Here is a 23,839-nt window from a genome sequence, read left to right as displayed (position 1 = left end):
TATATATATATATAGTCCAAATCCTCTCTCCCAATAAAAAAAATCCTGTTAGGGTCACTCTGACCTTGGCGACCTTCCTATTTTCAGTCTTTGTTTTTTGTTTTTTCTGGACGTTACACACACTCTTGCGTCGGCCAGAATCTGGTGATACGATACGTATCGCGATACAGGGGCAACAATACCATATACATTGAGCAAAAATAAGAGCAAAATAAAATGAACCGCTAGGAATATTTGACCGGTAATTGTTCGATACGGTCAACAAATGTCGATACGATATCATACCGGTCAAGGACTGTGGACCAGTCCAGTAGGTCGTGGTCCACACAAAGAAATAATAGTATCATCGGTGTGTAAATGAGCGACTTGACTGACCCGTCCTGGCAGTGGCTTAGCAATCTGAAGGTGCGGCCATCAACAGTTGGAGGTTTATATTTAAACGTCCGACACTAACACTCCATCGCAGCAGTCAGCTGCTATGTAGAGACTTGGAAACTTGTCAACTTACAGACTAAAGAGCTAAAGATATCACATGACAACTACACCCAGGCTGCAGTCTCTCTCCCAGTCGGTCAACAACGATCGCCTTAGTCACTGTCACCCGTCAATGTTGTTCAGACGTCAACAAGGCCAACAGACACAATGGTGTCACGATGGGGCGCCGTCATTGGCCGCCGTGACTCATCAGGCGATGCTAGCACTTATCTGAGCGACTGCTGCAGTCACTCCACATTATACATGGGCGGAGGTTGTTTTACAGTAGGTGGCGCTAAAGACAACACAGTTGTCACAGTTGAGAAGTAAGAAGAATATTGAACCCAAATATTGCGTTAATTGTTATCATTGAGTAACAATTAACAATGATTAACAAAAAAACAAAAAACAAACTATATTGCCATGCCTATAGTATCGCAATATATCGCATCATCGTGATACGTATCGAATCGCTAGATTCTTGCCAATGCAAGTTCCTGGAACAAATACATTAAACAGTACTGCAACAGTTCTGGAGCAGGAGCTCGGTTCCAGCCTAGTCTATTCACGTTAAAGAACCACAGCTAAGACAGGGTGACAACAGCGCCTCCCTCCTGTGCACTTGTACTCGTGTGTGTGTGTGTGTGAACGCGGTCTTACGGCAGTGGGCGTGTTGGGAGCAGTACGTCTACGTAACGACAGGCGTTGCTGGCTGCGCAGCGAGAATGTGCGGATGGACTCCCTGCTGCGCGAGGCCAAGGAGCGAACGGAGTTGGTTCTTCGGAAGTCTCCGATCTCTCCCCCTCGGTCCCCCCTCTCCGTCGAACTGGACAAAAAGCTGAGTGCCCCGTGAAGGGAGCGGCGGACGTTTCCGACCCATCCCGACAGCTGAGACTGACCGACGGAAAGTTTTTCCCCCAGATACTCCATCACGAGGAACTACAAGATAGAGTAGCCCGTTAGCCGCGAGTGATCGCAGTCTGCTCTGCTGAATGTTGACTCGGTGCGTGGGTTATGTTGGTGTCATCTGCAGCGCGGGCAGACGCCTCTCCACAACTCCACTTCCTCTTCAACGGTCCGTCTGCATTGCAGTCCCAGTGGAGCAATCAACTCATCAGCCCCCCCCAAAAAAAATCTCCAGGATGTTAGCCTCGCGCTAACTGTCCAGTTTCACCGCCACCTTCTGTCAGATTATTGAAGTGCGCTACCAAAAAAGCAAGTCACTCATCGTACTCTTAAAGCACGAGACTTTACTATATTACGATCCGGCTTTTTTTTTTTACCGCTATACCGGTCCTCCGGAGGAGATCTCTCTGACCGCCGAGGTCAATGCGTTTCTGCCCGGATGAAAGTTTTGAAACGTGTCCAACTGGGCCACATCTTCAGGCTGAATGCTGCTGTTGTGGCCGCGAGGTGAAAAGAGAAATGGTGCAGGACAGCTGACGGCGGAAGGAAAACCTGCCGTGTCCAGACATGGTCCGAGAGCAGAGCAGGACAGAGCAAGACAGGAGGGGGAGTCGAGGAGTTCAGGTCAAATCCACCAGAAAAAAAACAGAAGGACGCGTTCCCTCCTCGGCGCCTGCTGCAGGTACAGGCAGGTAGTGGAAACTGCGTCAGCAGTGCTGCTCTTTACTCCGCTCTACGGGACTGACTGCCAAGGAGAAACAGGGTGGAGAGAGAGAGAGAGAGAGAGAGAGAGAGAGGGAGAGAGTGCAACACACTCAAAAAGGGAGAGGGTGAGCAAGAGAGAGTGAGAGAGTGAGAAAATGGGAGGTCCCTGATCCGGAGAGGGAGAGGGAGAGAGAGAGGGAGGGAGGAGGGAGGGAGGCTGATATATGTAATGCAGTGATGTGGCTCCAGCCCCAGGTTGGGCAACAACAGAGCGCCGTCACAGGCAGAAGCAGAGGACGTATGTAAAAATAAAGGGAGGGAGGGAAGGAGGGAGGGAGGGGAGAGAGGGAGGGAAGGGAGGGAGAAAGGGCGAGGAAGTGGGAGAAAGTGTGGTAGGATTATAAAAAATGTTGCAATCACGCAGAGAAGTAAAGCTGTAATTAGAGCGAGAACCTGTTTGAGCGAGGCAGGAAGTAAGAGTCGAGTGAAGGAGTTAGGAGTCGGAGTGAAGGAGTTAGGAGTCGAGCGAAATAGTTAGGAGTCGAGTGAAGGAGTTAGGAGTCGAGCAAAAAATTTAGGACTCGGAGTGAAAGAGTTAGGAGTCGAGCGAAACAGGAGTCGAGTGAAGGAGTTAGGAGTCGAGTGAAAGAGTTAGGAGTCGAGCAAAAAATTTTGGAGTCGAGTGAAAAAGTTAGGAGTCGGAGTGAAAGAGTTCGGAGTCGAGCGAAGGAGTTAGGAGTCAAGCGAAAGAGTTAAGAGTCGAGTGAGAGAGTTCGGAGTCAAGTGAAGGAGTTAGGAGCTTGTTCCGTTCAGTGTGACTCCAGTCAACAGCAGCCAGCTGAGATGCCCCCTTGTGTCGGGCGGAGTATAACACAATGTGACTTAACAGTGGAAAACGTTAACCTGAGGACACTGTCAGACAGGGAAACTCCGACCCTGCGTCCACTCGCGCCCCTATAGGTCAACCGATGTTTAACACGGCCCAAACGGACTTTACTACTTATTACATGAGTATTTATTGTTGGATTAAAAAAAATCTGTGCGTTTTTTTCCCAGTGAGGAAAAAAAAAGTACAGTGAACCCTGAAATAGCCTCCTGCCCCCATTGTTGAGAACCACCAACATAATTTCATACGTTTTAAACCTGACTGGTTTTAATGTAAAAAAAAAAAAGTATCACTCATCCTTCAGGCAAACACCACCTACTGGAAGTGACTCGTAGCTGCTCGATATGTCCCTCCCCACTCTGACCTCACCAGCCTGAGATGCTTCTACAAACTCAGCCGACATGTTCTAATATAATCTGGATTCCTGGTCCTAAAAATCAGAAGACATCAGCGAGAGTCACTCACCCAGAGTCTGTGTGGAGTCAGGCAGCAGCACCACAGGTACAACAGCGCCCTCAGCCCGGGGTCCATGTCTGCTGACTGACCAACCTCAGAACCTCTGACTACCACCAGTGATGTCACCACACAACTACAGCTGAGGTGTGGACTACACGCTGCCCTCTGCTGTCGTGTATTAAAGGTGCAGTGCAGTCAAAACAACAACAATTTGGTACGTTTTCAGAAATATATCCTTAACTGTATTTATGTATGTATGTATATATATATATATATATATACACATATTTTAACCACAAAAATGGACATAGCTTGGTATTTTAAGGCAAATTAGTGCATTTTTAGTTATTATATACTACATATATACATATATACACACATATTTGTGTTTGTGTAGATGTGTGTGTGTACATATAGAGATAGGTTTGTATATATAGCTCAACCTTAAACTGAGCTGTGTTTTTAAAATCGAAGGAGAGGATTCTATTCCCACTACTTGCTGATTCATTCCTGGATACTAATCTATTACCTCTAAGTTTACCCCAGTCCTCTAGTACAGGGGTTTCTAAACGTACCCATATTTTAAAAGTCACAAACGTTTGCGACCCAAGTCAATAGACATTATTCATAAACTCCTGGGAAACATGATGCGAGACGGCCCCCTACATGATATAGGGAAATAGAAAAATGCACTAGATGGCAGTAGTGGCTCTCAAACTCTTGATGAATTACTCTGGGCTTCCATTATCAAAATAATGAGGTTTACATAATCCATAATAAGGCAGGTCCACAAAGTTGCCCTTCAACTTTGATCAGTAACGGTGGCCCTCGGTGACAAAGTGAATGATTAGTGAAGTCATCACTGCAGATAAACCGATAAACTCAGGTCCAGATAAAGGGATGGGAAAATAAACGTGAAGCCATTTAGACCAATGGAGTGAGAGGAGCAGATCTATTCCTTCAGTCGGTAACAGTCAACACGTCACGGGTGTGTGTTTTGGTGCAGGAAACAAAAACACTATGAGTCATTAAATCATTATTAAGAGAAGTGAGCAGCAGCAGCAGCAGCAGCAGCAGCAGCAGCAGCCGCAAGAACAACCCGTGTTCCTAAGCCAATCCTGAAAAACAGGCCTGAGAAGCTGTTTGGCCACAGCTACACTAGAAAGTGATTGGGGGGGTGTGTGTGTGTGTGTGAATGGAGCAGGTTGTCATGCCACAAACATTAGTCACCGACTCGTCAGCGGTCACGGTTCGGTTGTCAACAACCTTTCATCAGCGGTTTTTACCTCGACCATACACCAAAATACAGCGATCCCTGGTTTATGGCGGTAGATCGGTTCCAAGGCCCTGCCGCGAGAACTGAATTTCCACGAAGTAGTGACACCGTATTTATGCGCAGTAAAACGATGACGAGGAAGGTGATGATGGCTTTTACTGCGCAGCTGATGATTGATTTTACGTCTCTCCAGAGGGTGGTGCCATTTCTTGGGGCACCTCTTCCATGGTTTCCGAAGGTGTATCCGTAGTAGGAGGAGGAACCGACTCTTTTTTGCGAGGCTGACGAACATCGCGGTCCGCGCGATCGGCGATGTTCGTCAGGTGCTTCCGCTGCTTCTTTTTCCAGTCGAAGACTAGCTCGTAGACAGTCACGACGTTGTCGTTTTTTTTGCAAAATTGGACCGATCGAACCGTATCGTCATCCCATTCCTGTGACATCTCTCACAGATCCAAATCCGGGATACGGTATATTTTATATATACAGTCGTGAATCCGCGAAAGATGAACCGCGAAATAGTGAGGGACCACCCTGCAGCCCAGCTAGGTCACATGTCGCTTCTGAGGCGTTGCCTGTACTCACCAAGCTGTGGCGGTCTTGCTCTCTGTGGGCACTGCGACTTCTCATTCTGGACAGACTTCCCTCCACCGTGCTGCCCGGAGGAGCTGAACGCCTCGACACACTACGAGACCTCATCCGGTTCAATCCCTGAAGGACAACAACAACAACAGAAATATCACTTGTTTCTCCCAAGTCAAAGCTTTTGACAAAATCACTAAAAAAAAAAAAAAACAGCCATTGGTCTACAGCATACGTGTCAAACTCAAGGCCCGGGGGGCTAAACGTGGCCTGCCAAGCCATTTTGTGTGGCCCGCGGGTGCTTCAAAAGAATTTAATAAAGTCCATGCAGCAGAAAGTAAAGCACATAGTAAAAATGTGTCCCACTGTGCCCCGGTACCAAATGATCTATGGACCAGTAATGGTCTGCGGACCTGGGGTTGAGAACCCCTGATTTACACAGTCTCAGAAGGGTTTTACGTCCACATATTGTGCTTTGAGACTGTTGGAAAGGAAGTACAGAGAAGGTGTGCCTGTTGTCTATCTAGAAAAAGTGTACAACCCAGACAGTGGTGAGGTGCGCAGTCAGAGTGACAGATGGGTTCAAGCTAAGAGGCAGAGTTAATGGATATTTGCTGTGAGTGTAGGTGATCGGGTCGTTCAAGGCAAATGTTAAAACCAGGTCGGACCAGGTCAACAAGGCAAAGTTGTCGGAGACAGAGAGAGACAACCTACGTCACTCTGCATCGGTATAAATTATACAAACACGTCTTCTATTTGTATCTATTTGCATATACAGTGGGACGCTGGTCTGGGTACTAGAACCTAAACTCCTAGTGGTCAAAGACTGTATATAGAGGGTGAAAATTGAAACATTGACCGGTGATGTTGATCTACGAGGCTCACCTGGGACCCCACGGACCTCCTGTGCCCTTTGACCTCCCTGCTGTCTTGGGGCTGCAGCTCTCTGGGGAGCCAGAGCAGCTGACCAGTGGTGTTTCCAGGTTTAGGGTCTGTGCTGGAGTTGGGATTCAAGTTGGGAGACTCATCCAGGAGTCCAGACCAGGGTCTCTGAGGAGCCACGGGGTGTTTCTCCGGTCTGAGTAGAACCTGTTCCGGAGTGAGCGTGTTGGAATGTTTTCTGGGTTCAGCCGCACCCCGGTCCACAGACAGGTCCCAAGAATCGTTGGGAGGCTGGGTCCAGACGGGGCTGGAGAACCCCGCAGAGGTCTGGGTCGGCACCTTCCAGAACTTTGGCCCAGACCCGGTGTCAACCCCTTGAACGCCAGAACCAGGAAACAGGTCTTTATTGGTGGGGACCAGAGGTTGGGTCGTGAAAATGTCGACGTCAAGTATGGCAGGTTTGTAAGACTCTGGATCGTTCCATCGGGGTGCAGGGCCACCGTGCTGAAACGTAGTCCACAGTTCGTGGTCCAGATCCAAGCCTTTGTGCCTCAGGACTGATGGTTCCGACTGTGCCGCCTCCTGCTCCTCCCTCTTCAGCCTCTCTCTCAGCTGCTGCCTCTCTGCCTCTTGCTGTTTGGCCACCGTTCTGATTTTATCAGCCTCCTCTCTCTCCTGCTTCTCACGCTGTCTACGTTTCTCAAGCTCCAAGATTCTTCTCCTCTCCTCCTCCCTCTGTCTCTCCTTGTCCAATTCTTGTTGTTTCAACCTCTGGTTTTCTAACTCTAACTGTCTCTGGTTGTGTAGCTGCTGCATTCTCTCCATCTCTCTCTGCTCCACCTCTATCTGACGTTGGACCTCCTTCTGACGTTGCCTCTCCATCTGAAGTTCGATCTCCTTTTGACGCTCCACCTCCATCTGACGCTGGAACTCTTTCTGACGTTCAACCTCCTTCTGACGCTGCATCTCCTCCTGATGCTGGACCTCCTTCTGACGCTGTATCTCCTCCTGACGCTGGACCTCCTTCTGACGCTGCATCTCCTCGCTGGACCTCCTTCTGATCCTCCTGACGCTGGACCTCCTTCTGACGCTGCATCTCCTCCTGACGCTGGACCTCCTTCTGACGCTTCATCTCTTCCTGACGCTGGATCTCATGACGCTGCATCTCCATCTGGTGCTCTATCTCCATCTGACGTTGTAACTCTTTTTGACGCTCCATCTCCATCTGACGTTCGACCTCCATCTGACGTTCGACCTCCTTCTGACGCTTCATCTCCTCCTGACGCTGGACCTCCTTCTGATGTTCGACCTCCTTCTGACGCTGGACCTCCTTCTGATGCTTCATCTTCTTCTGACGCTCCACCTCCTGACGGTCCATTTCCTTTTGTCTCTCCCTCTCCTTCTCCAGCTCCTTGAGTCTCAACATTTCCTGTTCTAGCGCCATCTCCTTCATTCTCGCCTCCTCCCTCTCCTTCTTCTCCTTCAGCCTCCTCTTCTCGGCCTCCAGCTGCTGTCTCTCCTTCTCCTTCTGCTTCTGAAACTCTAGGAGCTGTTGCCTCTCCAGTTCTTCCATTCTCTGCCTCTCCAGTGCCCTCTGCCTCTCTTCCTCCTTCAGTCTTTGTCTCTCTCGTTCAGCCTCCCTCTCCGACTCCTTCTGTTTTTTCTGTCTTTCCTGCTCCTGTAGCCTCAGTTTTTCCGAGTCGATCATTTTCTGTCTTTCGTAATCCTGCAGCCTCTGTCGTTCCAGATTGATCTGTTTCTGCATTTCCACTTCCTTCTCGAAGGCCTTCTGTCTTTGCCTTTCAAATTCCCTTTGCATCTCGCGCTCCTTCATCGACACAAACTCCATTTCCAGCTGCCTGTGTTTTTCTCTTTCAAGCTCTTTCATGTTAGCCTTGTGTTTGTCGACCTCCTTTCTCATTTCCTTCCTGTACACACTCTCCGTCCCGTCCTCCGGTGGCGGGACACCTGGGTTGAGCGGGTGAACCTTCCCCTGGTTTTTCAGCCTCTGCTCCTCCACTTGTGCCTGAGAGGAGGGGTTCCTTCTGTTGCGATGAATCTTTCCTTGAGGTCCCATTTGCGCGGATCTCACAGAGAACTCATCCGAGGATACAAACATGTCCGCCGTATCGACGGGAAAAAGTGGCTCCTGTACTTGTCCCATCAGAGCAAAGTAAGTCGCCCTGGGTCTCTGCTGATCTTCAGCCTGTGGTAATTTTAGACGAGCGGCTGTGGGGGCTGATTCCTGCTCCACCTCTTCCTGTGTGTCCGTGTTCCAAAACACTCGTCCGTCCTTCGGCGTCCCTCGGCTGTCTGTTGTAGTCCATTTGGGCAGAGCGCCGACCCTCAGATAGCGAGACTGCTGCTCCGATGATGCAGACAAACTCGGTTCGGTTTGATTCAAGCCTGTGATCCCAACATCCGGCTTGGGTGTTTCCGAGGGTCTGGAGCTCAGAGTCTTAGGGACCTGGTCTGACCAGTGAGCTAGAGAACCGCGCTCACTCTCGGGCCGCTTCTCTTCCATGGACGGCGCTGCATCAAAAGCGTGCACCACCCCCACTGGACTGGACAGGGACACCGGTTCTTTGTAGGTGGCAGTGACGATGGTTCCCTCCTCCTTGGTACTTCCACTGTTGAACACTGGGTTTGGGTGACGATCTTTAGCGTTCTGGACGGGCTTCCTCTCATCCACCACGTGCACGGTGTGTCTCTCCACGACGTTTTCAAACAAAGCAGCTCGCACTGTCTGCACGTCTCTGCCCGAGGTCACGTCGAAGGTCGGTCCTGCCTGGGTTTCCTCAGCGGTGGAGGCCGGTCGTGGGGAGTCTTTGTCAACGACTGTTCTGAGGTCACTGGGTGTTGGCGTCAACTCTTCATTCTAAGAAAATAGGATCATATGCGTTAGAATGTTAATATAACGTTATACGACGTGATAAAAGACAATATAACAATAAAAACTTTGGTTCAAATGTTACGGCAATTTTTCAATAAAACTACTTTTGACTTCATCACTTTATTTTATACATAACAATTAGGGGTGTAAGAAAATATCGTACATTGAAATATCGCGATATTACGTTTCATAAAATATTGCGATATTTCAATTTTGTATCCCCCCCGATATATATAGGGGGGATACGAAATATCGGGGGAAAAAACTGTATCGCAATGTATCACAATATATCATACCGTTGCCCCTGTATCGTGACACGTATTGTATTGCCAGATTCTTGCCAATACACCGCCCTGATAATGCGATTGATCACGTCGTAATCATATTTGTGATAAGAAAATTCTACTGACTGACTGCAGTTAGCGCCACCTGTCTTTGTTGTCTTCTTGTCTAGACACCGACGCAGCCTCATCCGCACTAAATGTATTCAGTACAAAAGCAGGTGAAAGTCTCTCATAACAGTGGGTGTGGTCCAGAGCAGGTAACCAAAGCCTCTCCGCGAAGAGACTCCTCTCGGCACCTCATCACATGGGGGCCAATGGACGTGAACAACTGTACGCTACTGCCTCCACTGTTGGCTGTTGTTAAAGCATGTGTTCGTGTTTAATAAACCGAATCTGTAAAGTTACCTTATTCTGAGGATTCTTGTTGATCAGCTGAGGGTCTGTTGTCTCCCAGGGCAGAGCGCTGCCAAGGTCGGGTGACCTCTCCGATGAAAACCTGGAGATCATACGTTACACATGACAAAAGCCAGACACAACAGCGTACCTCCAGGACAAAGACATTGGACAAAAGGAAACAAAAGGCAAACAGGAGCTCTTACCTTTTAGTCAGGTCCAGGGGCAGAGGGCGGGGCTTAACTGCTGGTTTCGTGTTGGGGCTCGATGACATCGGAGAATCCTCTGTCAGCTGCTTGATCAGTTGCTTCACCCCCACCGGTGGTTCGTTGTCAGGAACTGATCCTTGGCTTGCGGAACCAGTTTCGGGAACTGAGGGTGAGTCGAGAAGGAGACTGATTCTGGACTTGATGCTAGCTCTGTGCCTGGGCTCATCAGTCTCCTTCACGGTCGTTTCGTCCTGCCTTTGGGTGCTCTGATCAGAGAGAGGCCCATCCACAGCATCGGTACTAGGTGGTGTGGTACTTTCCGGCTCTGTGGTCTGTGGTGTCAGTGATGTCTTCTCAGGACAGTTCTCTTTAGTGTTTGCGTTAGCGCTGCTGCGGTGCAACGACAGTCCGATGGACTCAAACTTGGAGGTGAGATCTGCCGACAGAGGCCGTCGCCCTGCCCAGCGGGGGGCGGGAGTCGGAGCTTCTGTCTTAGTTGAACTCTCTAGAAAGATGGCCGACACCGGTCTGGGCTTCGATCTCCTAGGCTGGGGTCTCAGTGGCACAGCCACGTCTGGTTTGTTTTTTTCATGTTCTTCCTCTTCCTGCCCAACCTGGTCTAGGAAACCCATCGATTTAGCTCTGGTAATGGGGGGTCCCACCCTGTTGGATTCAACTGTGTCCTTTTCAATGTCCTTCTTGGTGGTTCCAGACCACTCAGCAGAGGGGGGCTTCTTTAGGCTCTTGGAATAGCCCAAGTTTGATATTCCCTGTTTCCTCCTATGGGCTGCCACAGGACGTGAGGGCTTAGTGGGGTCTCCGGGATCAAAAGGAGGGGCTGGTTTAAATGGCTGGACCACCAGCTTGGTTGTTTGACCCGAACTTAAATTATTTGTTGTCTTAAATGAGGTAGATGAAGGACGATTGGGATTGGTCGGTCTGGATTTCGCCACAGCAGATGGTTGCTGTGGTTTCTGGTTGCACGCGAGTTCTGGTTTGTATCCAGCCAAGCGGGTCGATTCTGGCCGGGGCTTGGTTTGGGGCTTCGGGGCGACTATGGGTCGAACGGTGGAGTTTCTTTCAAGTGCGAAAGGTTTGGGAGAGAGTCGCGGTTTGGGTCCCACCGTCGGTTTTTTGGGTTCTCTGGTGATAATGTGAGATTGATTGATGGAAGGAATCTCCATCATGTTGGTGTTGCTGGAGTCAGTCAGAGGACTCAGGTGGTGTCGCCCCCCTGCCCCAGGCCGCCCTACCTCGCCCGTCTGAACCTCCACCTGAGCGGCCATTGTCTCCAGCAGGACCTTCAAATGAAAGCAGAGGTTCTGGTCTGAGTCACAAGAGTTGTTGATCTAGTGAAGAGAAATTCAGCCACAGCGGTTCGTCGAGTCGCGATTAACTCACTTTATCTAGCCATGACTGTGAACTTTGTCTTGGGGCGTGCCTTACAGAGAAGCACATTTATACACCTGAGTCAGAAACATATTTGCAGACAGAGAGACAGAGAGTTACCGGACATTCCGACAGGTTCAATGTTAAAGGTCGGATGTTAGGAAGTGAACAGGGAACTGCTAGCTGTCTTTATTTTAAAGAGTTGTTCGACAGTGAGTCCGCAGGTCTGACTATGGTTGAGTTCGACTTTATAAACGTGATACGATAAGATCCGAGATTTCTGAACGCGTCGCGACAGAGATGTTTCATCCACTGTTTCAATTGCAGATAGAAATGCTAACAATTATGGGCGCTCCAGAACGTACACATCACATGTAGGGGTGTAAGAAAATATCGATACACTGAAAAATCACTGATACCGTATCCTGATCTGGAACAGCAGCGAGTCCGAGACTAGGATCACTTGGACTACAGCTACACTCGTGCCTACAGTATAATCGCATCATATCATATCGTTGCCCATGTATCGCGATATGTATTATATCACCAGATTCCTGCCAAATCACAGCCCTTCCGGATGTGTCCTCGGTGAGACCTTTATCAGTTGCCACCTCACCTGACAGGATGTCACGCCTCTGCCGTTAAGCCTTGGCCTTTGTAGGAAACGGGCAGTGATGTCATCGCACAGTGAAGGATGGAGATCAAGGAGCCTGAGGAGAAAGAGATGGAAGAGGCAACGTGAGAACTTCTACACAGCTCCAGCAACTTGCTGTATGAGCTGTTCACACTCTCCTTAATCATCCTGTGATCATTAAAGGGTTAACACGCAATAAATGTTGACGCACAGATAAATGTGAAACCCTGCCAAGTCCCAGTGTGCCAAATACCGCAGCCATCTAGTATTTGTCAAGCTGTGATTGACGCGTTGAACGGCGAACTGCACGTGATGACAGGACACGCCTCGCGCTAATCTGGAATAGCAAATATTCACTGAGAGGGTGGCTATATCTGCGCTGCAGGGATTTGTAACGTGACAAAATCCACTTCCTGGGAAACTGAGAGGTTATTTGTCCCACACGTGGTCCTCAACCTGTGGCTCCCGGGCCTCCGGTGGCTTCAGGGTTTTGATTTAATGTTTGTCGATAGACAAAAACAAAATTGGCTTTTACAGCCAATCGACAGGTGGCAGTTCGGAGGTTCACACCTCACTGTGAACAGTCAGCGGAACTGTTGAGGACTAGCCTTTATTTAAACGATCACGATGTTGTTTTGTGGATTTGAGTTAATATTAATTGGGGTCAAAGTTGTAAAAATATCTCAGATTTAAGATTTGTCCAACGGGGTGCGTATTGGCAAGAATCTGGCGATACAACACGTATCACGATACGATGTATTGCGATACTACAGGGACAACGATATATCGAGCCCCCCGCCCCCGGTGTAACTGTAGTCCAAGTGTGGTCATAGTAAAGTCTCAAATACTTGCAAATACACGCAGTACCTGTACAATCAACTAGTGGTCGGAGGTTTAAATGCAACACAAAAATAAACCAACACCATGAATATTTGCATGTTGTTAATTTAAAAAAATTTTAAAAAATCGATACAGTGCTGTAGAATATATAAGACACGATAAGGTATTGTGAAATGAAATATCGCGATATTTCAGTGTATCGCTATTTTCTATTTAAACTACAGAAAAAGGCCTGTTCCAGTGATTGTTGTGCCTTGGCTCCGTGTTGGCAAATGCTATGACGTCAGTAACCTGGCTCAGCCAGTTACAAAAGGGACAGAGTTCCTGAAGTAGACAGACTTCGCGTCAAATATTCAAGTTGGTCTGTAGTTGTCTGTGTACACTGGTGTACAGGGTTACAGGGCGGCAGTGAAAACAGAACAGGTCAGGTCCATAGACCGCATAGAACCAAAAAAAAAAGAAAGTTCCCTCTCTTTGGGGGTAGAACCCCATCCTGCAGCAGAGCAGCGTAACACTAAAATAACCCCAGTTTCTTCACCGCTAAAACAAAGCTTGTTTTCTTCCTGTCCGTTGCGCCACATGTGTCTGTTGTGATGTTTATTCATATTTTAAAAAAACACTCTGTGACGGGAACAAAGGTCACCATGTTGACACCTTTGTGTCGGTCCTCACCTAAACTGAGCCCAGTTCCGTGGACAAAGTTCGGGTCTACTTTTCGTCAGAGTTCAGACCCAGAAGATGCCGAGACCCACGGCCGGACTGCGGTCGTTAATGCGCCACGACTGTAAATCAATATTATGGAGCGAACGCTTCAATTCCAGGATGTTTCCTTGCGGGCTAACAACACGAAGCTAACTACTACTCTCGCAGAAATGGAGAAAAAAAAAGTGAGTGAACCTGTGCGTCGGTGTCTGTTGATAAAAGTGCGGACAACTTACCGAACAGACGGGTCTATTTGGCGTCTCCTCTTCCACAAACAACTTTAAATGTTGGCAGAGGGATAACAAGTCCGTTAAAAAGTGGTCAAAGTGGAACGAAACACAGTGGCTAACTTAGCTGGTTCACTCGGTTAGCCTACCGTTGGCTATCCCGTCTCAGGTTGCACTGTTGCTGACAAGCTGGACCAGACAGACAAAACTGACGGGTATTACCTCCTAGCAAGCCGGCAGTCATACGGGAGGAGGCAACTTCCGGACTGTACTTTCGAAGTAAAACATACCTTTTGACGACTTTACGGACTTCCGGAATGTGAACCGCAGGCGACGAGATACTGTGTATTTACGGAAGTTTACAAACGATAACGTGTCGTAACTTGTCTACCGTTGTCTGAACACAGCGATAAGAATATTGTATTTTAATTTGAATTCCAGACCCCAAACAACATGCTAACACCGAGTTATAATTCAAGTTACGAGAGCGCTAACCTCTCTCCGTGTGTCCACCCCCCCCCCCAAACCCAAACCCAAACCCAAACCCAAACCCATTCTTTAGTCCAGACTTGGACAATCTCAAATCTGGGCGTCGATGGTTCTGTGATTAAGATCTCTAAGTTAAGTTTTTATTTAGACCCTGAGACATCGCTCTACTGGTGCGATAAGAAATGAGGCCAAGATCGTTTCCCATCGTTGATACTTGTTTATTTCAGACTAGTGTCTCCCAGTCATGTTCAAACTTAAAGGTGAATACAGAAACCTTAAAAACAAAAAAACAAACAAAAAAATTATACTTTTCTCACGGCCTTTCAATGTCAGCAGTTGACCAACTTCACACGTTGTTGAGCTTTGGTGCTGGGAGGGGTCGGGGGGGGCTGGTAAGTATTAAAGAAGTACACATCAACGGAAAGGAGACGCAGACAGAAGTGTTTCTGTTTGGATGAAGGTAGAATATATACCATAGAGTCTGGTAGGAGTAAATACCCGATCTTTTACAAGAGTACAACACTGTTCTGCCACCTTCTGGTTAGGCTATTCTGCATTTAGCTTGTGGCTGCTACCTAATACTGAGGCTTACACATCAAAGCAGCACAAAGTGTTCTGGTCCAAGTACCAGTGTTCTGGTACCTGCAGCTGGATGACTGCCACTCTAATAACAAAGCACCTTTGTGTCACGGACCCCTCCCCACCCCCGGTGTAATGCTCAGGAGTCTGTTTGGGGGTAAACTGGACAGCTGGGTGTCAGGAAGTGAAGGAGAAGCTGGTAGTTAATTTGTGTTTTAGTCGTCGTCGTTGTGACCTCCTTAAGAGATACCTGAAGTGTAAACTAAGCCAGTGGAAAAATGGCTGCGTGGGACCCACGTTGGCTACGTACCGAGACCTACTTTCAGAGCCTACGTTCTAGAAAGGATTCGTGTGAGAGTGAAATCACAAGCAGCAGGGAGACAAATAATGAACATCGTGCACGTCTGATCGGAGACTTCAGTGTGGTCTACTTGGTGTGAACCATGGAGGTGCTGAACAGGAGCTTCTGCTTCTTCTTCTTTCTCTTCCCTCCTTTGTCATCTGAAAAAGAAGAACCCGTCACTGAGTGCACGTGGAGGCAGAACGGAACGGGCGCGGACGGAGAATGTCGACGCGAGGCTGCCTGACCTGGCTCAACCGCAGGTTGCGGGGGAGACACTGGACCGCTGTCCAGCTGCATCAGCGCCTTCTCGAAAGCCTGGCTGAAGGAATTCTGGAAGCTGGGCACCGGGACTCGCTCTGACCCGTCGCTCTCCCCGTCGCTGTCTGCCGCCGGAGGAGCCAGCAACTTCTCTACAAGATAGAGCAAAAAAAAAAACATTTAAGTGAGAGGATAACAGGTTTGTCAGGAAGTGCACGGAAAGGCCCAGGGAGCACAGATTGAGTCACGGCTGAGAGCTAATCTGCGGCACGTCTTACACTTATTGTTCTCACAGAGAAGAGGGTGAGAACCCACAGAAGCTTTTATCAAAGAGGCATCCTTATTTCTGAAGAGAAATCTCGGCACTACAACTGACGGCTGCAGTACCTTTCTTGGAGACGATCTTGGGTCCGACATCGGCTCTGGCCTTCCCGTCTCTGAGCATCTAAACCAGACAAGATAAGAGGTCAGAATGTTAGCGTCGTCTCTGCAACGAACACAATCATGACTGCAAACACGTTTGCGAACGAATCGTTTCCGCTCGAAGTACACACCTGTGCAAAGGACATGCAGTGGGAGTCGTCCTCCACGCTGCCGAAAACGGGCGAGGGGCTTTGCCCGTTCAGACTCGGGAACATCAGCCCATCTGGAGAGAGAGAACAAATCAAGTTTGCGCCCGTCTTCAGGGGTTCATACGACGACGGATGAGTCCAAACAAATTTTTTTACCAGAGGAGGGGCTGCTGCTCAGAGGAGACGGAGGAGCGACGATGAAGTCTGGGGGAACTGGTTGGCTGCAGTACTGCGGGGGGGAGCCGAACGCCGGGAAATGATGAAGGTTCTCTAGTCCGATATGAACCTCTGGATCTGAGGGAGACAAGGAGTCCGTTAGCGAAATCTTCACGGACGAAAACTTTTCCATATTGACACACTGATATATCACAATATATATCGCTATACCCTCTGTGTATCGCAATATATCGCATTGTTGCCTCGATACGTATCGTATCACCAGATTGACAGGATGTCTCCACTTACATTTACCCTGCTTTTTGTTCTCCTCCATTTCGATGCGTTTCTCTCTGCGTTTCTCGTCCCGTGCCTTTTTCTGCCTCAGGCGTTTCCTCTTCTCCAGTTCGTCTTAAAAGGTCAAATGTGAACAGGTCAGGGTCAAGTCATTTTCGGAGGAAAAAAATAAAATAAATAAAATAGATGTGCCATAACCTGCGAACGTCTCCAGAGTTTCTTTGGAGACCACCGGGGGCTGCAGAGCCAACTCACAAATACTGAACTCGCACGTGAGCGGCAGATGAGCCAGGTAACGATTCCGACGACGAACCTCCTGCGAACGAGAGCAGAAAGAAATCGTAGTTCGATATGTGTGTTAGGACACAAAGAAGGAGGAAAAAAAAAAAAAAAAGGAGGAGAGGGTTGTCCGACCTCAGTGACCGTTTGTCCCACAACCTCCACCACTGTCCCGGTGATGGAATCCGGACTGGCCTCCAGGCTTCCATATTGACGCATCAGGCAGCGAACGTTCAGAGGATTGAGAAACATCTGCTGGCAGTCATCAGCTGATGAAGACACACAGAAAGACAAAGGGCGATGAAGATCGTCAGGGTCTTCATCGGGTCTTCAGGTCCACGCGGGACACCGTCCTACCTTGGTAAAAATAGTAGTAGGGTCCCTGTCCCACCACCGCTGAGGGACGTCCTGGCTGAGTCTGCACCTCCTCAGCCTGAGACTGGGGAGCCTCGTCGGTTGGAGCTTCAACACACTCCTCCTGCACGCCCGGGAGGTCTTCGGGGAGGTCTTCGGGGAGGTCTGGGAACTCCTCCGGGAGGTCCATCAGTTTATCATCAAAGGCAGAGGAATACTGCGGGACGTGCTGAGGAGAAGACAGAACAGACGTCCACTGTGTTAGGCCGGGTGTACACTGTACGATTTTAAAAAAAAATCTTGTCGTTGATACCGTCACATGCTGTACGAGTGATCGTCTACGATGTACGGCCAAAGCTCACGATTTATGTACTCACACTGTACGGTCCGATCATCGAACACGACCAGAGAGCTCACACTGTGCAGGTGAAACGGCCCGTCACCCCCTGCTGACTGTACTGTCAATTCATAGCTGTCAAAGATTTATTTGAATGCTCCGACGCCAGTTATTAGCAACATGCTATTCATAAAGAAGGCTGCCGTTATGATTGGTGCGATACTGTGCGCTGAAAATTCGAAAACGAAGAGGCACTGGCGCATCTGGAGTCGGAGATGGCTCAATAAACGTGGACAGTATGTTCATTGTTTATTTATTACGTTTATCGTGGACAGCGTCACAGCTCTATCAATCTTGCCTCTATATTTTCGTACCACCGACGCCTCGCCATAGTTACTATCACTTTGCGCTTTCCACTGTGCGACATAATTTGTCGAGCGTTAAAAATAAATGTCAGAAATTCTTCCGACCATCCGACAGTGGTTCGGGGACAGACAATCGGCCCTCGTTACCAACCGTGTACACTGTACGGAAACAGACGCCCGACGAAACGTGAAATCGGGCCGAGCGTCACCGGGTCGTGCGTCTCACAAAATCGGGTCAAAAAACGGGCTAAAATCGTACAGTGTATACCCGACTCGACTCGACTCCACCGCAGTCTCGGTCTCATCGCACTGGACTGCTGTTGCCATTACAGTGGACAGAAGACGACTGGTTTTCTTAAACTCACCTTGGCACTGCTGACATTAGTCGTGAAATGGTCCACAGGGGGAGAGCGAGTCTCCAGAGTCAGGGAGGACAGAGTGAAAGAGTCTGGCAGGGCAGTTTTCTGCTGTTGCAGCAACACTTCCTCTCGCTCCTACAGCACAAGGACAAACGGGGAAAAAAAAGTCTGTTGGGGATCAAACCTGTGACCTTTTTTACTGTAAGGACGGAGCACCGACCACTATACCACCGCGTTACCACATGTGTAATTTTTTTTTTCTTTACCAGCAGAAGACACAGAGCTCTCTGGATGAAACACTCCTGAGCGTCGTCCTCCTGCAGCAGCTGAGCCTGCAGGGCAGCCTTCTCCTCCAGCACCAGACTGAGGACCTGGGCTGCGGAGGCCAGCAGCAGCTTGGAGTTGGGGCCGAGACTTGAATCTAGGAAACACACGTGTTCAGTTTGGTACCAATCCTCATAGAAACAACTAAAAAACATGATCTCCTCCTCCTCTCACCTCCAAAATACACAGGCTCCTCCACCTTCACCCACTGGGAGCTGGGCAGGGCCACCAGACTCCCCTTTTCTCTGCGCATCAGGTGCATGGTGATGACATCACCGACTGCGTACTGCCTGGTCTCCATGGCTACCACGCTGCAACAGTAAATATATTGTCACACATTTGAACTGAATATTATTTTGTTGCTTCTACTCACAGTGAAATCCTGAACAACAGCGCCCCACCAAGGAGACAAGAGACAGTGCACAAGCAACTTCGCATAATACGTGGCAACAATGTAACATGGTGAGTTTTTTTTTATATTTTTTTATATAAAATTATTGCGATATTTGGTTTCTTGATACCGTATCGATATTACGTATCGGCACTGTATTGTGATACATATTGTACCGCCAGATCCATGCCCTAATTTCACAGTTGCCAAAATTATTCAATTTTGACATTTTTTTCCGTTTTCCTGTCCGTGGGTTTAGAGTTCGTGCTCGCGTGTCTCGTCGTTCACCTCTTGAGGTCAGCGAGGTGCACCGACTCGTAGCAGATCGGACACTTGGACCAGCTCTTGTCGCTCAGGGAAATGTAGTGCAGCATACACGGCCAGCAGAAAATGTGCCCGCAGCGGGTGATGCGGGCCGTCAACGGCGGGTAGAGGCAGATGGGGCAGGACGGGACCTCGTGGCTGTAAATGCGCTGCGGTAGAAACGGGGTGGATTCTATCAGTAGGTGGAGCACTGTGTGATTTTTTTTTTTTTGCACCTTCACACTAATGACACTCACCACTTGCTGCACGTAGTCCCAGTTGACGAGCCTGTCCGGATCGGCGAGGTGAACCTTGTAGTCCTGGTCATCACTCACGATGAACTGGCAGCTGAAACGACAGAGCACACGTTGACCTCCACACATGTTCGGTTCGGTTCCACCACGACCCCCACAACCGCATCGTCCACTCACTTGGCCTGCAGAAACTGCTCCTTGTTGAAGGGCTTGTGCTTGTGCCCCCATTTGTTCCTGCGGCCCCAACAAGAATGGCCTCCATCTCCGACACCGCCGTAACCGCCCCGAGGTTCGAAGGTGAAGTTCAACAGGTGGTTGAGACTTATTTTTTTCGGTCCAGCAAACTGAGCCGGGCTAAACTCGGCTCGGCGTGCCTCTGCTACCTAAAGGCGTACAAATGCGTTAACGTTAATACATTTTTTTTCCAATATTTCATCAAGTCATGCCGTAAGAAGTACCACTCACCTCCTCGCGTCGTCCTCCGCCCGTGACGCCGTACTGCTGCCCGCCGCCCCTCTGAGGGGGTCTCTTATCGAAAGTTTTGCTTTTCTGTGGATTGCTGCGACGAGAGCCTGGGAAACTGTCCGGTTTGGGGAATGACGGCTCGCGCTTCCGATTGTAGCGCTTCGAGCCTCCATTGTTTTTACCATCTAGAACAAAAACAAATACAGGGATGATGAAAAAAAAAGAGTCACCGTAATGTCATTCAGTTCCAACCAACCGTAGTCGGGCTTGGTGACTGATTTCCGGTATAAAAGTTTGGTGATTTTGATTTTTTTTGGAGTGTGTATTTCGGTGATATACACACTCCAGCCTGTAGGTGGCAGTAATTGACTTGTTATTTTGTTGCTGGCCAGAAAAACAAACACCAAACATTGAGTGACAGGCAGCGCACAAGAACATACCAGTCCTTGTACAGGAACCCGAGCTAACATTAGCTGCGGGTTTTAGAAATTAGAAAGTTAATTAGTTTACATTTGCTAATTAGTTGTCATGTAGCACACACTCAAAATCCTCAACGTAAATGTTTTTTTGTGGGCGGTGGGGTGTCACTCGTGGTATTCCAGATAACCACAGGGCGGGGCGGTGCGGTGGGGGGGTTTCAAAACAAATAAAAGGTTAATGAGTTCGCAGTTAGCATTGTACTGGTATCGAGTTCGTAAACAACAATTCAACTGTCTGTGACTTTAGCACCGGACAGTACCGACAACTCTCGAGTTCGTAAACATGTTTTGACGACGTCACGAGCCACCGCTGCTACACCTGCTCCGGGCTGCAGCTAGGCCTCAGCCTACAGGCCACACCGAGCCTTAGCTTGCCCCGCTGTCCTATATCATATAAGTACCTGTTTTGGGTTTAGATTCTCCCGGTGTCGGACCAGTGGAGCTTGAACGAGGCGGGACCTTGTTGCTGGCGTTGCTGTTGGGATTCTTCTCCATACTTGTCTCCGTGAAGTTCGGGGTGGCGGCGGCGGTGGTGGGAAGGAGCTTTGGGCTGAGAGCCGCCGAGCTCTGGGGCATCAAACGGAAACACGGACGAGAACAGCGGGCTGCAGTGAGTGCGAGTAAGGCGGCGAAGGCCCCGGTTCATTTCTGTCAAACGCGGTGAACCCATCACGGCGACATCTTAACTATTTAACACAACGAGGAAAAAAAAACAAGAGACACGAAATCGGCGTCTCAAGTTAAGAAGGCTAGAAGGAGAGAGGGTGAAAACTCGGGGCAAACACCCCTAAAACCAGGCGTTTTTCCCACCGAGGAAAGGAATATGCCTTTAAAAAGGCTTTAAGCGTTTTCCAAGAGTGGAAAACGTGCCTAATTATCGAGATTTTAACCGATAAAGGTAATCCGTAAAAACAGACTTGCAGCAATGGCGACGGGTCGCCAGACAGGAAGCGGAGGGACCCGGATGTTGGTCTCCTGCCTGAGGATCTGATCAAAACAAACGCATGGTATAACCCGCAGCTTCGGTGTCGAACTTTTACTTGTTTTTACTCACCAGAGGCACCGAAACGTGTGACGTAAAAAAAAATCTTTAAAGGAAAGAGAAGTCGACGCTTATCAAAGCGTAATTAGTTCAACTCGTTGAAAAAAAAAAGAGAAAATACAAAAAAATATCTTTCTTGTATTTGTAAATAAAGAAATTTCTTTATTTTCGTTATTTTATTTTTCTTTTTAAAACATAAATAATAAACTGACAAGAAAGGACTAAAGCCTAGAAAGAAAAAAAATAATTGTGTAAACTTTTTTTTTAATGTGGAGCCGATTCAGTGGCGCCACCCCACGTCCGGAAAGCGTAGAACACTTTGACAACTTGCTTTTTGGGGGGGCGGGGGTCTTTTACATTTGAAACACAAACACGAACATTTAACACAAGTACTTTGTTTACAAAAAATACAAATCGGTAATTTTGGGTGATTTGGTTGGTTTAAGCTCAGTTCACTGAACTGTGTCCGGCCTTGAAATGTTCAAGTACGCGATACAGTCTCCAGGCAGAAGGTCCTGGAGAACACCAGTTCCTCCTGTCGTTCACACCACTTCATCTTCTTCGCTGTCTGCTTCTTCTGCAGACGTTTCTCTAGTCTCTCCAGGTAGTAGGCATTTCAGAAGGGCCGTTCGAACATGTTTTTCATCTGTAAACGACGTGGTTAATTACAGATCGTCTGTGCTAAATATGCCCAACAAGTCCTCCAAAAATATACTGTACCTTCATTTTTACACTTAGGGAGCAGACGATGTAACTGTTGTGTGTTGTACCGGATCAGAAACTTCTGGCACGTTCTAATTGTTCCTAGAAAAGATTTTGTTAATACACGCGTTCAGTGAGCCGTTGTTAAAGTTGATACAGTTGTTGATATTTTCTTACCTCCTACATGTAAACAGTTTAGAAAACATGGGATTTTCTGCCCACGGGTTTCCATACACGTTATGAAAGGCAGTGCGGACCACAGGAGTTTGTAACAACGTTTGGGAAAACGGAGAAATACCATCCCGGTGTGTGCATTCATGTATTTCACTGGGGGGAAAAAACAAGGGAAAATAACCACGTGGTAAGTTGTTGATTTACGGAGAAATGAGGAAATAAGTACAGTAGTCTCTCGCTATTTCGCGGATTCACGACATCGCGTTTTTTTTTAAACTGCAAATATAAAATTTGGATCTGCGAGAGATGTCACAGGAATGGGACGACGATACGGTTCGATCGGTCCAATTTTAGCAACAAAATCGACGACGTCGTGACTGCCTATGAGCTACTCTTCGACTGGAAAAAGAAGCAGCAGAAGCAACTGCCGATGACGATATATTTGCAGCCTCGCAAAAAAAGCCGGTTCCTGCTACTACTACGGATAAACCTTCGGAAACCGTGGAAGAGGTGCCCCAAGAAATGGCACCACTCCGTGGAGAGACGTGAAGTCAATCAACGGCTGCGCAGTAAAAGTCATCATCATTTTACTGCGCATAAATATCGTGTCAATACTTCGCGGAAATTCACCTATGTACCGCGATAAACGAGGGACCACTGTAGTACAAATCTGCTCGAGCCTCGATTCAGAACACTGTCTGGAGGTTTAATCGTTATCATTTTACATTTCACAGTAAAGTACATGTAATGTATACTTTAAATTTTTTTTACACTTTTTTCTCTCTCTCTTACCCGATACACCGATAATACACTGAGCTGCTCCATAGTCGCCGTGAATGCGAGCCACAGCTGTCCGCACTGCCGTCATCACAGCCCGGTCGTCCAGCAGCAACAGACGGCTCTTGTCTGTTACGTTAATTTCACACAGCAAATACCTGTCGACACGGGTGAATCAGTAGGAATACTTCAACTAAATACTTAACACAACTTCACCGACGAAACGTGTGTTTACCTGGACTTTATCCGCACCATCTTTGCTCCAAGTCTTCTTCTTCTTCTGCGTGAACTTCCGTCAACAATGTAAAAATCTGTCAGGAGGGTTCTCGAGCCGCCACCTGCTGGTGACAGTCAAGACACTGCAACGTTTTAATGTATAGTATTAGACAATTTACACGGGGTTTAGCTAGATAATAAAACAATTTAAGAAATCGTAAGATATACACTGTTCGACTCGCGCATGCGTTTTCCCTGTGATATACTTTAAGCTACTCATTGGCAGGAGAGGTTTATTTTTTAGAAAAGGCAAAATAACGGACTCCAAATTAACCAGCTCGATTAAAACCAAGATGGCCTACAAGGGCTCTGGCATTAACGTAGACCTCTCGTAAGTGTAACGTCAAAGGAAATAGTAGCCTGATTTTCCAGAAACGACGGAAAACATTGCGGTTTTTTTCCCCATCCACTCCATTAGTTTAACCCCAAGACGCCCAGGTGAAGAGCAAACCGGACAAGCGGGACTGTAAACCATTCACACCCGTCTGTAACTATGACAACCGTCATCGCTCTCAGCCAATCAGCATTC

At 48.2% G+C, this 23,839-nt stretch overlaps 3 protein-coding genes across 6 annotated transcripts in view; all 3 read right to left on the bottom strand.

Moving 5' to 3' along the window:
• The window catches only part of LOC112486454 (uncharacterized protein KIAA1671), a 17,783-nt gene extending 3,593 nt beyond the window's left edge, over positions 1–14,190 (bottom strand). Inside the window, exons 1-8 of one of the 4 annotated variants that reach the window (XM_025053014.1) lie at positions 13,745–14,190; positions 11,949–12,042; positions 11,345–11,409; positions 9,941–11,244; positions 9,747–9,837; positions 7,243–9,042; positions 6,168–7,184; positions 5,286–5,411 (exon numbers count right to left, since the gene is read on the bottom strand). In XM_025053014.1, the coding sequence (XP_024908782.1) occupies positions 5,286–5,411; positions 6,168–7,184; positions 7,243–9,042; positions 9,747–9,837; positions 9,941–11,244; positions 11,345–11,401 (4,395 nt within the window). In that variant the 5' untranslated portion in view covers positions 11,402–11,409; positions 11,949–12,042; positions 13,745–14,190. The remainder of the gene's footprint in view (positions 1–5,285; positions 5,412–6,167; positions 7,185–7,242; positions 9,043–9,746; positions 9,838–9,940; positions 11,245–11,344; positions 11,410–11,948; positions 12,043–13,744) is intronic. The other 3 variants (XM_025053013.1, XM_025053012.1, XM_025053015.1) reach the window with 3 other exon arrangements.
• A 231-nt stretch (positions 14,191–14,421) lies between these two features.
• Positions 14,422–21,369, bottom strand: rnf10 (ring finger protein 10). The gene is made up of 17 exons (XM_025052983.1): positions 20,741–21,369; positions 19,861–20,045; positions 19,573–19,778; positions 19,399–19,489; positions 19,127–19,311; positions 18,622–18,758; positions 18,390–18,544; positions 18,130–18,258; positions 17,066–17,291; positions 16,844–16,977; positions 16,628–16,745; positions 16,442–16,543; positions 16,133–16,270; positions 15,959–16,050; positions 15,792–15,849; positions 15,392–15,556; positions 14,422–15,304 (listed from the first exon to the last, which is right to left on the bottom strand). The coding sequence occupies exons 1-17, from the start codon at positions 20,913–20,915 to the stop codon at positions 15,231–15,233; spliced, it is 2,370 nt and encodes a 789-aa protein (XP_024908751.1). The 5' UTR covers positions 20,916–21,369; the 3' UTR covers positions 14,422–15,230.
• A 256-nt stretch (positions 21,370–21,625) lies between these two features.
• Positions 21,626–23,389, bottom strand: LOC103398100 (ribonuclease P/MRP protein subunit POP5). The gene is made up of 5 exons (XM_008336609.3): positions 23,270–23,389; positions 23,050–23,192; positions 22,261–22,410; positions 22,102–22,185; positions 21,626–22,027 (listed from the first exon to the last, which is right to left on the bottom strand). Exons 1-5 carry the CDS (start codon positions 23,287–23,289, stop codon positions 21,924–21,926), a joined length of 501 nt encoding a protein of 166 aa, XP_008334831.1. The 5' UTR covers positions 23,290–23,389; the 3' UTR covers positions 21,626–21,923.
• Between the last annotated feature and the right edge of the window lie 450 nt (positions 23,390–23,839).

This window comes from Cynoglossus semilaevis, chromosome Z, assembly GCF_000523025.1.
Source record: "Cynoglossus semilaevis isolate Cse_v1.0 chromosome Z, Cse_v1.0, whole genome shotgun sequence".
Taxonomy (NCBI): Eukaryota; Metazoa; Chordata; class Actinopteri; order Pleuronectiformes; family Cynoglossidae; genus Cynoglossus; species Cynoglossus semilaevis.
Note: the sequence above shows the minus strand (reverse complement) of the source record. Positions and strands in the feature narration are given on the sequence as shown.

Bases quoted from the DNA above. Each gene is read 5' to 3' on its own strand.
- rnf10 (XM_025052983.1), bottom strand. From the start codon at position 20,915: ATGCCCCAGAGCTCGGCGGCTCTCAGCCCAAAGCTCCTTCCCACCACC. The intron at 16,978-17,065 runs GTAGGACGGTGT...TGTCTTCATCAG, and splicing joins CTACTACTATTTTTACCAAG to CTGATGACTGCCAGCAGATG. The intron at 15,557-15,791 runs GTACTGCAGCCG...TCTATCTTGTAG, and splicing joins CAAGATCGTCTCCAAGAAAG to AGAAGTTGCTGGCTCCTCCG.
- LOC103398100 (XM_008336609.3), bottom strand. From the start codon at position 23,289: ATGGTGCGGATAAAGTCCAG. The intron at 23,193-23,269 runs GTAAACACACGT...CCGTGTCGACAG, and splicing joins ATGGTGCGGATAAAGTCCAG to GTATTTGCTGTGTGAAATTA. The intron at 22,186-22,260 runs GTAAGAAAATAT...AATCTTTTCTAG, and splicing joins AAACTGTTTACATGTAGGAG to GAACAATTAGAACGTGCCAG.